This window comes from Lepidochelys olivacea (assembly GCF_965140295.1).
Source record: "Lepidochelys olivacea isolate rLepOli2 genome assembly, chromosome: 22".
Classification (NCBI taxonomy): domain Eukaryota; kingdom Metazoa; phylum Chordata; order Testudines; family Cheloniidae; genus Lepidochelys; species Lepidochelys olivacea.
The window spans coordinates 9,094,897-9,110,006 of NC_140432.1; the positions used below are offsets into that span (position 1 = coordinate 9,094,897).

General features: G+C 44.2%; 1 protein-coding gene across 4 annotated transcripts in view; it reads right to left on the reverse strand.

The window, feature by feature from the left end:
- The window catches only part of APLP2 (amyloid beta precursor like protein 2), a 72,933-nt gene that overhangs the window by 11,175 nt on the left and 46,648 nt on the right, over positions 1-15,110 (reverse strand). For 2 of the 4 annotated variants that reach the window (XM_084611952.1, XM_084611951.1), the window contains exons 4-11: positions 12,715-12,827; positions 9,527-9,705; positions 8,640-8,851; positions 6,663-6,830; positions 4,444-4,574; positions 3,927-4,001; positions 2,470-2,628; positions 1,903-2,031 (exon numbers count right to left, since the gene is read on the reverse strand). In XM_084611952.1, the coding sequence (XP_084468078.1) occupies positions 1,903-2,031; positions 2,470-2,628; positions 3,927-4,001; positions 4,444-4,574; positions 6,663-6,830; positions 8,640-8,851; positions 9,527-9,705; positions 12,715-12,827 (1,166 nt within the window). The remainder of the gene's footprint in view (positions 1-1,902; positions 2,032-2,469; positions 2,629-3,926; positions 4,002-4,443; positions 4,575-6,662; positions 6,831-8,639; positions 8,852-9,526; positions 9,706-12,714; positions 12,828-15,110) is intronic. The other 2 variants (XM_084611954.1, XM_084611953.1) reach the window with 1 other exon arrangement.

Consider the following 15,110-nt stretch of genomic DNA (forward strand, 5'->3'; position numbering starts at 1 on the left):
ACAGGGTCTTAGTCATGCTGCTGCTTTACAAGCCACAAAACTACCATGGTGTATACTTTGTTCTAGTGGAATTCTGGGCTCCCCCCATCACCCACATAATAGATCTATTAGTAAGTGTAAGTTCGGAGACAGCACATGTTGCTCAGTAAGCCCAATTTTCAAACAAGGACATCTAAACTAGGACACAGGGCATTTTATGCACTTCTCAACCCAATACACCACATGCCTATATGCAGCAGTTCGCTGCCCTCATTTGAAAATTGGGTCACATTGTACATAGCCTCAATTCACCCATTAGGCTCATGTTAAATTTAACATTAACTCCACACTTCACCCACAGAGGGTGCTACATGATCAGGGATCACGTGGACTAGAGAGACCATTAATATGGATGGCCAAATGTTGAAGAAAATTAATGAGTTGAATGGACCTGCTTTTATAGTCAGAAGTGACTCTGACCTTTAAAAGCTGGGATGAAAGCAATTTAATTTTACATGTGGCCACCTGTCAATCAAGCAAATCGACTGAGAAGCTGAAAGTGCATTGAAAAGTAAAGCGAATTCAAATTGAATTGTACTACCACATTCCTCACATGTCAATTTGTTGACACTGAAGCTTCAGAATGAATTAAGGGCTGTTTAGGTCTTAGCTTAAGCTTACAGTTCACATACCCCACTGTGGGGTTTTGGCAGCACAAGAACAAAGGAGTCGGGGGAGAGGGGGGTGTATTTGATATACGGGCTGTCTCCGACGAGAGTATTGGATATTCTTCATTAGGAGACAGCTCCCAGTCACTGAGCGTTGTATTTACTACAGAACCCTGTCTAATGTGTGTAAACCAATGGACAGGGAACAGTTTGACGCAGAAAGTTCTAAAGACAAAAGTTCAGAGTCCATCACCAGCACCTCAAGTCAACCTGAAGTTTGTGAAACCAGATACCTAAAGAACTCCTGCAAATGGAAACAGGATACTTCGATTAACTTCTGAATACTAACAGTAGTGCTGTGCACTGCAGTGGGGGAGATCTAGGGATAAGCCCCTGTCCTAGTCTCACTCCCAAAGCCCACAATTCTCTCTGAAATTTTGCCTTGCATTATTACAAGTAAAGCCTCAGGTTACTATTAGAGACACTAATGAAAGATACTGGTTTCTTTATTTTGTGCCTTTGAGAGCATACTGCATCACCAGTATCACCATCTCCCCAATGCAGCCTGTTCCCTTTCATTTGTGTGGGCGTTTCACACAGCATCGGGGGAAAGAAGCCTTTTTTAGCAAGAGGAACAGCAGCCTGGTCCAGTGGCTAGGGCACAGGACTGGGGCTCACGAAGCCTGGATTCCATTTTCAGTTCTATCGCTGACCTTTGGCAAGTCAGTTTCTCTCTGTGCTCGTTTCCCCCTCCCACACGTGTCTCATCTAAGCTTGTGTAAGCCTTTTGGAGCAGGGACAGTCTTACTTTATGCACTTACAGGATCTAGCACAATAGGGTTCTGATCTTGGTTGGGCCTTCAGTGTTACTCTAAGAAATTTTAGAATGTAAAACCACAGAAGTTAACTAAGGGCTTAAGGGCAGATATTGCATCTGAAACTACTTAATGATTGAACTGGCCAGATATTATGCATAATGCATGGCTAAACTGTAGACTATTCCAGGGTACTATCTGAACAGTAAGTATTTAACATTCGGGTAGGTGCTAAGGAGAGCGTCTTTAGCAACAACCAGCATGCATTCAAAATGGGAAATGAGAGTTCCTCTTCAGTGCACAAAGATGTCAAGCTCCTAAGGTACTCCGCCATTTAGCACGGAGGTGGGATAGATTCCGTGAAAGGCTTTTCTAGAGACTGTCTCCATGAACCACTCCTGGAGTAACAATGTTCCCTTGACAGAAACATTCTTTTGTACCTGAGATTTCATCTGTGCAGCCTTTTCTGGGTCAACTGCCAGGACATGCTGATAATGGCGGACAGTGTGCAGACGGTCCTTGTTCTCAGCACGGACATAACGCTTCAAGGCTTGGAGGATACGGTGGGGCTGCAGAATTTAAGAAGAGTTAAAATTCAATTGGTGGCACAAAGTACAGGATCCCATTCAACAATTACACTGATAGATATATATATATATATATATATATATATATCTATATCTAAAATTGTCTACTCCGTTTTAGTACTGACAGAACATCTAATCTCCTTTTACAGTACATGTATTGGATACAAACAGCTATGCCTGAAGTATGAAGGTAGAGAGAACTAAGTACAGTTTTCTAGACAATAAGCAGAGCACTTAATGAGTTCAGATGCTCTGCCGATAGGTCTTTGGTACCACTTACCATGATTTGACACAGCTTTCTAAGAGTCTGCTTTCACAGCATGCTAACCCATGCCCCCACAAGGCTCATTCCAGTCTTCCCCCACCTCAGCCCATGTGGTCACCGTTCATGCCACTCTCAAATGCTCCAACACAACTCACTCGTGGTGGGTCAGCTTGTAGGGCAGCCAAGTAGTTCTCCAAGGCAATCCGACGGCGGTCATTCAACATAGCTTCCACTCGAGCCAGGTGAGTCTCCACAAGCTGCTGCTTCTCACTGGCTGCCTCTTTCTCTAGAGATTTAACCATTGCCTGGAAGTGCTGGAAAGGAGAGAAACAGAACTTATGTAAGTTTGCTATAGCACTGGAGCAACAGAGGGGAATGAACCTAGCTAGAACACCTACTCTTGCTAATCTAATTCCTTAGAGTGTACCGAGATGGTCGCATCCCACACTCCCTGCCCAAGGCATCCAACAGTAAGGAAAGAAGGACACAGAAGACGGATTTTGACTTCAAATGTGCCGTTTAAAATGATAGTCCAATATGCCTTTCAAATGTACTTCACAACAATTTAAACTGTTTGTGGAGAAGGCAGGGTCTTGCAGCTAGAGCAACTGGTTTGGAATCAGATGATCCAGATCATATTTCAGCTCTAGTACGGACTCGATTTAAGAATCCACCTATCGCTCATTTGTATAAAATGGGGATAATACCATCTCCTTCCCTCGCAGGGCTATTAATTTAGTTTTATGAAAGGCACTAGATCTAGCATCTGTTCACCTATAGGTACTCAAAGTATTAGAGAGTGAGCTCCCTGGCAGTAGTAAACCATTGTCAACGCTGTGTATATTACCACCACGATGGACCAGAGTAGAAACACCATGTTAAGTTTCGGTATGTGCCATTAAAAACCAAGAAAAACTATTTCCCAAACTAGGAATAAAATTGGTAGAGAGAAGATATAGGCTTCAGAGAGGATTTACAAAACCATGTGAACAGACCACACTAGAGAAAGAGGCCTTAGCCTACTGTAAGAGAAAATGTAACAGCTGTCCTTAGCCTAGTGTGAGTTTACAACAGTCAACTGTCAGAAGATTCTATACCCATCACAAACCCTAGGTCTCCACTGAGATTTCATTCCTGCAAAGCAGGAGTTCAGCAGTTTGCAAGGAAGCCATTTATTTTCAGCCTCATGGGTTTTCACTAGATCTGCACAAATAGGAAGCCTGTGTCCACAGAGAACATCAGAGCCAGACTGAATAGGGCTGTGGGTTCATTTGCAAGCACAGCTGAGCAAAACAAATGCAGGAGGTTTAGAGTTCCCTTTTGGCAGGGCTGCTGACATGCCTGATGGTCCTGCTACTTTCCTGCTAGGAGAGGGGGGGGGGAACTGGTAGTACGTAGCACCATTTCCAGTTTTCAGACCAAAAGATGCAATTGAGTCAAGTCTCCCTCTACTAGGCGTTCATCCAAGTAAGGGACGGACTGCTTTTCACTCACAGTGCTTTGGCTTTGAACACTGACAAGCTATCTAGCTTACTCAGGCGAGGATAGATGTCAAGCACTGAACCTCTGGGAACAGAATCAGCTCCCCCTTTTAAGGTGTCTCAACTCTTACCTGAATGAGAGTTTGCCTCTCTGCCTTAGGAAGATTCTTGGCTTGATATTCTGCTTCCTCCCATTCCTTTTTCACCTAAGCAGGCAGAGAGGAGCACAGTTCAGCAAGGCACAGAAACTTATTTCATGTACGTATTTCTGGACTAGCTCATTTTTACATGCACACATGGTGAGATTAATACCTAGCAATGCTGTACTAGAATCAGAGGCCTAACTAGACAGCTGTATCAGAACACCCATAATCACCGACAGCTGTTTCTAACCAACCCAGGGTCTAATCTTAGCATTTAACCCCAAAAGGGCAGCCAGTTTGTTACTCCTGCTGACTTCTGTCCCAACACCTAGGAGGGATACTAAAAACAAAACAAAACCCGCAAACCACAAAGCTGCATGGTCATGTTACAAAAGCAACACAGAAGGTAATTGTAAAGGGAAGTGTGGCTAGCCACTGATCTGTATAGTAGAAGACAGGCAGCAATCGTGCAGCTCAGATGAATGAGAGGTTGTGAGACACTCACCCGGTCCATGCGGTTGTGGTGTCGCACTTCCAGCTGCTCCTTTGCTTTCTGGAAGCGGGCATGCTCGTTATCATCAGCTGGGGTTTCAAAGTACACATCCACATCATCAGTGGGTACAGGAGGAGGGGGAACTGGAAAGAGAAAGTGAGTGGCTCAGACAATTTCTACAGTCCTGGGTTAGCCTATTGTGATAATGGTTGCAAGGAGTGGGGAAGGAGAGGCACCTTCACATCTGCAGAGTTCACCCTCTGTCAAACTGTGTTGAACCACTACCTACCAGGACTTCATTTTGGTATAATTAAATTGCCAATTTGCTGCACAACAACATCAGTAAGTTACAACATTCTGAACACACACAGTAATGCACTGGGGCCACCAGCATCTGTCCAGCTTTCACATTAATTCTGAGGCAAGTGTTACGCAGCAACGGAGCTACGGTAGGACTGCAGAACACAGAACTTTCTCTTCCTTGCCATGCCAGTTTGTCTCTGCCTGAATAGGACATTTTCTGCATTAGCTGCTCACTGACAAACAGGCTCAACACAGCATCAGCAAACTCCATGATCACAACAGGGAATCCCCCACAGAATATTAAAGGAGCAACCCATTCCCATGGAGCAAGGGCTTTTACACCTCAATCCTACTTGCCCTATCAGATGCACCAAGCAGGACTAACAGGCAATGGAATGAGACAAGACAGCAACAGGAGGAGGTTCAGCAAGACGACCTCAACTTGTCCAATCAATTGGAAAGCAAGGAAGTCTCCCATCTTCTTGAAGCATTCAAATTTGGCAAGAGGAGCAATTACATGGAGAATCCGGATATGAAGTCGTACACCACAAAGCCCTTTCCAAAAGGACCATACCAAGCATGGCAGCTACTGCATATTCAGTCACACTCAACCTTGGATATTAGATCTTGCAGGGTGAAATGGGGGTGTGGAGGGGGGGGAATGACAAGAATACTGGGTTAGCCCTTATTTTTAAATGGGACCAAATATCTCAAATCAAACTAGCCTGCCTTAAAATACAGGCAGGCAGGACCTCTGCTTAACATCAAATGTGAGACTGCAAACCTCGAACAGCACAGGCCTCATTTCATCCTGCACTTGAGCATCAGCATTGGATAGGTGATTTAGTCCCAGTGTGCACCTGAACACAGAATCTCCCAGTCCAATAGGGAAAATTATTAGGTGAAACATTGGCAAGACTGTAAAACAGGCATTATTTCTGCATGTAAGTGTCATGGCCAGATACATGTTGTATCCTGGGCCTGCTCATAGCATCTCGAAATGAAGACCTCAATTTCCATTCCCAAATCCCTCTGGGACAGGACAAACTTTTGTACAAAAAAGCTCCTGACAGCCGCAGCTTTTATGTCACCACTTCAGTCAGATCAGCCCAATCTAATGCACTTGCATGAAGCTCATTTTGTAAACAGGATTATGGCTGTATAGACGGACTGCCAAGCCCCAGATAAAACAAAAAGCCTTTCAAAGGGCTTTTACAGCAGCTGAAGTGGAAGTGCTGGAGGAGTTCAACAATAAGATTAATAAGGAGGTTAAAATGTTTTTGGTAGTTTTATCATCTGCCATAAAAGCCAGCAGAAACTGATGCCAACAACCTCAAGCTATCAAATGCAAAGGATTAAATCATGTTTCATTTTTCTAGTGGAGCAGAAGGTGGGAACCAGAATTCTGCATTACTTTAGTGAGGATTTTCCAAAGTGCACCAGTAAGAAAAACTTCCTACCAGAAGAATTTTGACTAAGTTCACATTGCCAGAGTGATTGGTTGAACAGATACACGATACTCTGACTAGGGAAGGCAGCTGGGTGAATGAACAAATGAAGTAATTTTATAACAAGAATAGAGATTAAAAACGTTTCCCAGTCCCTGCTACAAATCTAGAAGAGGATAATTGAGCCCTGTGTTCATTAAGTTTGCAGGCCAAGTGTGGGCTTAGGTTGGAGAGATACTTTGCATGTTGAGAAGCCAGTTTTCCCTAGCTGTAGGAAGGAACTTAAACCTAAAAAGCTAGAGAAGCACAGAGACAAGAGGAGATTGCTGCTAAAGGACAGACAGAACTGCTGCAAACACCAGAACCAACAGGACGGGCTACACATGTATCCTCACTTGACCTAGACAAGGAGGAGGAAACACCAAATGCCAGACAGGACAGTGGCTTGCTGCAAAAGGGCCAGTGGCAGGCAGGACTTACTCATCTTTTTACACACAGCCATACAATATTCCTCTGACTCAAAATTGTTCCTGTTGCCTCCGCAGCCTCCATATATAAAGCGAATGCATTTTCTCTTGTATAGGTCGAAGTACCAACGAGGCATCACAGCCCGGCAGGGACCTGTCATCGCCTCCTGGGAGCAGACAGCTGTGTGGAGACGGGTTAGAACATCAGCTAGTGAGGAGTACAGGCTTTGCTAAGCGATTTACAAGTCACTGCTGGCTTGAGGTGAGAAATCCTGCTGCGGCATTGCTCCTCGCCTCACTCCACAACATGCTCGTTAGGGGCACTTTTGAAAGTGCCCCTCAGAGCAGGCTACCGGACCAGTGCTGCAACTGCTTTAGAGCACGAGCAATGCACAGTCTGGAACACTGGAGCAGTTGGCCCAACATGGAGCCTTCATCTGCAAGAGCTATTCTCTTTCAACCAAATAGGTGGAGCAGAGCACTGAATTGGGATACAGATAAATTTCAGAGGTTGTGGGGCTACACCCCATGTGCCCTAAGGACAGAGCTGCCACTGTTTAAAATGCTTAAGATACGACGGAAAGAAAGCCTTTCAGTGCTGCGTGAGGTATTTGACAAGGAAGACATATTCCATTGCAGTTTATTTGGATAGAAGCTTGAATTCAGAGCTGCACAGGTATAAAAACAAGTGGAAAATGCAGGCTATGCACATGGAACATGTCACTGGAGGCTAGCAGCAGCTGGATTTTAGAGTTTTAAAAAGCCTGGAGACTAAAGCAGGAGAATTCAAGACAACTATTACAGCTACAGCATTTTATACAGAAATGGACATCTCTGCAGTAAGCAGTCAGCACAAGTGGCTCTGTTTAGCTGCAGGATTGCAGCTCTGCTGTATAGGTGAGGAACAATTTAACCATTCTGAAGAGAACTGGACTACCATTATAGCAGGCAACCTTGTTTCTTAGAAGCACTGTAGAGGGAAATAAATTGGGCATCCCTGGAAGAGACACCTTTCAGAAGCTAGCCAGCTACACAGCTCACCCTGTTCCAAGCCTATTTTAACATCAGCAGATCTCCGATAATCCCACATATACAATCAGAGTACTGTTTCAGTGAAATCATCTGCAGCACACTGGCACACTACCAGCAAGAGTTTTACCCACAAGACACGAACTGGTAGCAGGGACTCAGTCATCAGTAGTTAATTGAATTTCACTCTTGCCCCCTCCCTCTGCAGATAGACACTCAAAATATAAGAATTTACAGCATGGAATCAACAGTTGGCAGATGCTCTGCTGCAATAGCACCTGCTCCTGACAAGAGCTACAGCAAATATTTAGATAAAGAGGTGTGCTTGGTTGGACTGGGTTGTTTCTCAAGGAAGAGAAGGATTTCATGCAGCGGCTGGGTTGCTTAAAATAGAGCAGGAAAGGAAGCATCTACTGGAAACATCTTGTTTCAGGTACAAGGGGCCAGATTCTGAGCTAGTGTAAATCAGTGTAGCTCCATTATACTCAAAGTTTACACCAGGTGAGAACCTGGCCCAACAGTCTGAGTTTTCTGGAATCCATGTTAGAGAAAAGACAAATCAGAGTTGGCTACTCAAACCTAGGGAGATATTCCAGTCAGCCAAGTGCCCCAAGTTGGTCTATAGCCTCTCCTAAAATTAGGCTATGCAAGTACTGTTTCCTGACTCAACACTGCACCTGGGTGGAGGTACTTGTTTATGTGCCAGCCACCGGGCTTTCTGCCAACAAGACTACTAACAACTGGCAACGTATGTGCCATGCTCTGGAGAGTTAGAGTCACCTTCAACATATCAAAGAAAAGCTGATGCTTGTGTTTCATCATAGATTTGGCAATTAAGGCCTCCGCAGTGGAATCTGTTGGATGGATCGAAAGCACCATCACCGATGCAGTGGTTACAAGATCACCTGGACAGCCAGCCTGAGGGAGCCAGGAGTCAGGTACACTGTGGAGTATGACTTACCTTTCATATCACTGATTATTTCCTTTTCAGACAGAGACCTGTCATTGCTGGACTCAGTAGGGGTCTCTTCATTGTAATCATCTACTTTATAGTTATCATAATAGTAATCCCGGTCTTTCACCACTTCCTCTTCTTCCTCATCCTCTTCCTCCTCATCCTCTTCCACAGCTGTTCCTGTGAAGTCTTCCACATCTGGCTCTGTCGGGAACTCACTAGAGGGATATAATTAAAAGGGAAAGTTTATGCTAATCACTTTGCAGCCAGCCTTTGATGTATAAGAATAAGGATTCTCTTTTCATCTTAGAAGCACAAGAGACAGGAGTATAAACATACTGACTGGTGATCACCCAATCAGCAGCAGGTACAGAAGTTCTCTCATTACAGCTACACTGAGTACAGCCATAGCTTCTTTAAGCCTCTAGCTCAAAGGGGTTTTAAAAAAACGTTATCCCCAATTACCCTTACTTACCTAAACTAAAGGCTACAGCATTTGGAGCCAAGCATCTGGTAGAGCAGCCAGCCATTTTTGAGTGGCTATGGATGGAGGTGCTCCACTCATTTCAGAGAAGTGCTGTGAATTCGTTTTTCCGCCTGTGCACTGCAAGACCTCTCCACTTCCATCATACTTCTCTTCCTCTGAATCCAGGAGCAGAACAAGTATTCTTTGCCATCCCCACCCATGAGGGAATCGCCACTGGTAACAACGAGGCAGTGGCCTCATCATTACTTGCATTACTGTAGCACCTAGTGGCCCTAGTCACAGACCGGAACCCATTGTGCTAGGCGCTGTACAAACAGAAAAAAGGTTTGTCCCTGCCCCAAGGGACTTACAATCTACATAAGAAAAGACATTAACCCAGACTCTACGGAGTGATCAGAAGCTCTACCTTTTATAAAGGTCGTAGTCATCTTCATCCTCATCATCGTCCTCTTCCTCTTTGGAAAGAGCTTCATCCACAATTTTTGTCTGAGGGCAGCATACATACTCTGTGCCATGGAACTGGTCCACCCCACAGGGAAGCAGCATGCCATAACTGTGCAGGATCATCCCCTCTGTCAAACAAGCCTGAGAGGGAAGCCAGGGGTGAAGTTAAAGTCGTATCTTAAAGCAGCACATTAAATTGCTCCCCCCTCATGCTGCAGGTTTAAATAGCCTTTGCCACTCAGGCAGTGCCAGTGGTAATTCCAATGGCGTAAGCTGTATTGGAGACAGGTCACGGGCATTTTTATTTTTTTTGCATCTAATATTCCTTGCTGTTGATAATCCAAAGCACTTATAATAATTGGGCCTACAAATTTACCCTAATTGTAAGCTCAGTTGTGGAAACAGTGAGTACAAACATTTGTGAAGTGTTCTAATCACTTAAATGCTGATGGGGAAAAGGTGCAAAGGAGGACAAAGACCTACATAAAGGCTTCCTGATACAATTCAAGGACTGTTTATCAGGCATGATCTTAACAAGAGAAGTGTGGGACCAGAAATCAATGAATCAAAATTCAGTATGTTGGAAGTTAGGCAGCATTGTTGGACAATACAATGAAGCGATAGGTTACTAAGCCCTTTTGGGGGTCCTCAGAAAGACTGGGGGGGAAGAACACTGGCTACCACAACACTGCTGACTGGAGAAAAGGAAGGAGCAAGTTTCACCATCATGGCTGCCACCCCTAGTGTCTCCTGGGACCCCAGGATCCAGCATGACCCCTTTGTACCTTCATCATTCTGAGCCACAGAGATGTCCCAACTAGACCAGGCCAGAAAGAGACCTCACCGCCACCACCTCCACAATCCCAAATACCATCTGGGAAGTCAGACACTGTTCCCCCCTTGGCTCAACCTTGTGTCCTTTTCCTTCCCCACTTCATTTCTTCGCTTTCCTCTCCCCGCTTTTGTTTTCTGTCTAATAAGAGCCTGGTTTAGCTGGCCAATACTGTATATTACTGCTCTAAGTCTGACCAGAGATGTAACTAAAAGCAGTCCCCTAAGCAGCCTGATGCTGGTTCAAGTTTGCCAGGTCTCAGAGTGGCTAATAAGACCAGCCAATGCCTGTTTATTTCTGACAATAAGGTGTTCAATTATAGGTAATTAACCAGGCTCTAGGGTAAACGAGACAGACTCGCTGTTGTGGCTTTTTTGTTTTGCAGAGTCCAGGTCAACTAACTCAGGCTTGTGCTATGGGCTAGAAACAGCAGAGCAAATGTTCCCACTTGGACTGGACCCCAGGCTCAGACCCACCTCTCACTGGGTTTCAGAGACCAGGCTCCAGCTTAAGCAGGGACATCTACACTATTTTTAGCTCCATGGTGCAAGCTCAAGTCAGTTGACCTGGGCCCTGAGGCTTGCTGCCGTGTTCGTTTTTGTAGTTTAGATGTACCCTTAGTGGCAAAGAACAGAAAGTTTCACGTCAGGAAGGCAACACTTCAGAGCTACAGCTGCATTTTCCCCTCCTTTTTTGCTGACTATTTCATTACTCATTCTAAAAAGAAGTTAAAGGCATAAAAATTGACTACTGTATATACATGTTCATAAGCCAAATATTTTTGGTAAGAAAGTGATGCATCAAAGAGCAGGGTCGGCTTATAAATGGGTCTACACCAAAATTTGATGATTTTAAAACTATGAAATCACTGAATTGAATACTTAACACACTGTTTTGTTTATCTGGAGCATCTGCAGGCATGGAGCCAGTCACTTTTGGCAGCTCCCATTGGCTGGGAATGGCAAACCACAGCCACTGGGAGCTGAGGGGCCATGCCTGCAAACACTCCAGGTAAACAAAATGTCCCGACCTGCCAGCGGCTTACCCGACAGGCCAGGAGCAGAAGTTTGCCAATTCCTGAAATATAGGGTCGGCTTATGAAAGGGTCATACAGTTTTTACTATTTTTACCTATCCATCTGGGGGAGTTGGCTTATAAATGAATAGGCTAATGAACGAGTATATACGGTAATTTATTTTAACATGCTCTGGCTGGAAATTGGACAATTCAGTACAAAGCTAAATATGAACAGCACGCAGATGCTTTAATTGCACGTTTATTTGAAAATGCGTATGCATATGGTTTTATGGCCTGACCAATGAGTGAAATAACAAAAAGCTTTATTGGGTACATTGGAGCTCTTTTGTATTTCCCTTTGCTTTCCAGAGTATAGAAAAAAAAGAACGACCCAAGCTTGTAAACTGGATGATGCTGTCAACTCCATGTTGAAGGCAAATGACTGAACTCGCTGGAAACAACCACTTAGAAGTTGGCACGATGGCCCTTAATTAATAGGTGGTCTACTGGTAGAGATTTCTTAAAATAGCTTTGCTTCCTGAAAGCTTTGAAAAAAAGGGAATAATCTTTACTGCTCCAAAGCTGATACATTTCAATCTTCACTAAAACCAAGTGGTTTAGTCTCATACAAGTACATGCTCTATATTGTAAATCTAGATATTTCCATCCAATCACCACCAGCTGAGCGTGCATGGAATTTACGTAATTCTTGCCAAATCAAATCAGCCAAAGAGAAAGATGGGGCTCTATTCATTCTGGCAAAGTGGGACATGCTTGTAAAATGGAGACTCATACAGGAGCTAGTCTGTCTCTCACTACTCCAAAATGGGCACTCAATTCCATGCTCCAACCACCATAATGTAAAATCTGACCTTCCATTTAGGGAAATGGAGTGCTACATCTATGAAATAATGTCTCACCGTCACTCTGATCCTCATCCCTGGGAGGAAGGATAGTTCAGTAGTTAGGGTGCTAAACTGGGAGACCAGAGTTCAATTCCCAGCTCTGTCACAGACTAGGATTGTGAACTTGGGCAAGTGACTTAGGGTAAAAACCTTCAAGTGACTTGGCTTTCAATGAGACGTAGGCTCCTACATGTCAAGGAGACTTAAGAGTCTCGAGTTCTGAAATATTTAACGGAGTGCCTACGTTCCAGATCCATACAGTGAGGATAATAGCACTTTCCTACTTCCCAGGAGCTGCTGAGAGGAGAACACTGATTGTTCAGATGTAACAATAAAGGAGACCCTGTAAGTACATCTCGTATCTGGATCCAATGACAGTCATGTTAATCCCATTACCTCTTTGGCCACAGTGTGCCAGTGCTGATGACTTTCACACACATCCATCCGTTCCTTGTGGAAGAATCTGCACTTCTCTGGAACCAGCAGGACATCACTTACAAACTCACCCACTGGAAAACAAGATGTTTCTATCAAACAACAGTTCTTGTCCCGTCAGATACATGTTTGACCTTCAAACTCAAGAGATGACTAGCACTAAAATCTTCAACAGTGAACTTCATTATTGACCCCATTAAGAATCTATGTTGCTATACAAATCTTAATGACCCAGTTCAGACTAACAGCTAAGAGACCTGCTCTAATACAAAGCTTCTAGTTCTATTCTTGGCACTCAGAACAAAAAGTAGGAGAAGCTGAACAATGAAATACGCAAGCCAAAACCTGCAGGTTACGCTGAATGCACGTTTATAAAGCATGTCAATGAACAGCTGCTCATGGAATCTGCGGAGTAGACTGAACAAGTTTCTCACAAAGAAAGGATTGCATATATTTAAACCATTTTAATCAACCAATTCCTAAACTGGCTAGTGTCACATGGAAGAAGCTATTCCTGGTTGCCAAAAGCTTCAGAAGCCTGGCTATTTGCAGCCAGGAGCATTTTCCATGATTACAGGGTTCCCTAGCCATTTTCTGCTTATGCCAGAGGAGATGACAGTGAACTCACTGCACTGTGTCAGCTCTGTTGAGGCAGTTTCAGAGTTTAGATTAAAATCTATGTGCTCGGTACCAAGCATTTGAAACTAGGTTCAGGGCAACTCAGCCACAGCTATAACGATTTTCCGATTTGGATATTCCAGCCAAAATGCTAAGAGCAGGAAAATAAAAGCCGTGAAGTCCACACAACCCGGTAAAGCTCAGGGCAAACTGATTATGTTGTGTTCTGATGTACACCTAACCACCAACTCTGTATTGGTGTTTTTGGCAAAAACCTTAGCTACAGACTTCCAACTTGGAACAGTTTGCCCTGTGGTATTTTTTGTAACTTCTGCATTAGCAAGGATTATAGAAAGTTAAACCTAAACCACCACTACAGTTTGAGTTAATCATCATATGCCAGACTAGATCCAGCATAACCACTTCCTAGATCATTAGGCAGAAAGTTCACCTTGGCAGACCTTATGACTGGGAAGGTTTAACATTCTAGGCTCCAGGTGAGATTCTAGTCAAACAAATTTAGATGCATCTTCCAGTAATTTTACCCAAACATGCCCAAATCTCCTAGTCTGCTTAGAAAAAAAACCCTTAAAACCCAGGTGTTTGGGAGCAAACCCATGAGAAATAAAATGAACACCCACACATGAGACTTACAGTCTAACAAAAATGGCTGCATTAGCTCATGTCGGACATTTACATGATGGTCAAAAACTTAACAGTATGCTCTGATTAGTTTAAAAACTGAACTCAAGTCCACCAGTTCCAAGGGGAAGAGTCTTTCAACTTGATCTAGACAGTTGAAATATTTAGCCAAGTAACCTTGAACGTGTCCTTTGCAAAAGGAATCTCGATGGCTGGGTATGCACAAATTTGCAGCAATCCCATACCACTCATCAGCACCAACTTTCTAATGGGGGTAGTGGGGTATTTCCTCCTGATTTTGCCCCAGGCCTCACCCCTACTCCACCCCTTACAAGGCCCCACCCCTGCCCTGGCCCTTTCCACCTCTGCTCCCCATTCCTCCTGCATACCACAAAAGAGCTCATCACAGAGGGTGGGAGCTAAGCACCCACCATTTTTTCCCTGTAGGTGCTCCAGGGGAGTACCCATGGAGTCAGTACCTATGCTACCTCATGATACCAACAACTTCAGAACCCTAAGAAACATTTCTTCCGCACAGGGATGTGTGCAAGTCAAAACACTCAATCTGAAAACAGGTGCCAAGTAATGAAGGCCACATCCATTCTTCAGTTTCTCAAACAACTAGAGAGTTGCTGGTCTCCATCTCCTGCCAGTTCTCCCCTCTACTGAAGGATGGGCACAGTTTAAGAACAGAACATATCCAGTCTACATTATGGAATATTTGCCCCAGTGCTTGTAAATCTCTCCTCTTTCATGGTACATCTCCACTAGATTAAGTCCTGCAGCATGATCATGGATAGCCTGGGTCAGCTGGCTTAGGCTCACGGGGCTCAGGCTGCAGGGTTAAAAATTGCTGGGCAGACATTAGGGCCTGAGCTGGAGTCCAGGCTCCGAGATCCTCTCCCCTCATGGGGTTCCAGAGACCAGGCTCCAGCCTGAGCTCAAATATCTACACAGCAATTCTAGATAAAGAGGAACCATTTGAAACCGCTAGATATAAATAGCCTAAAAAAAATAAAGATGTCTTGCCAAGACCAAAGCAGGGAATATGAACACACCTGAGTGTTTGAGTCTCCAAGGAAACAAAATATTAAAAG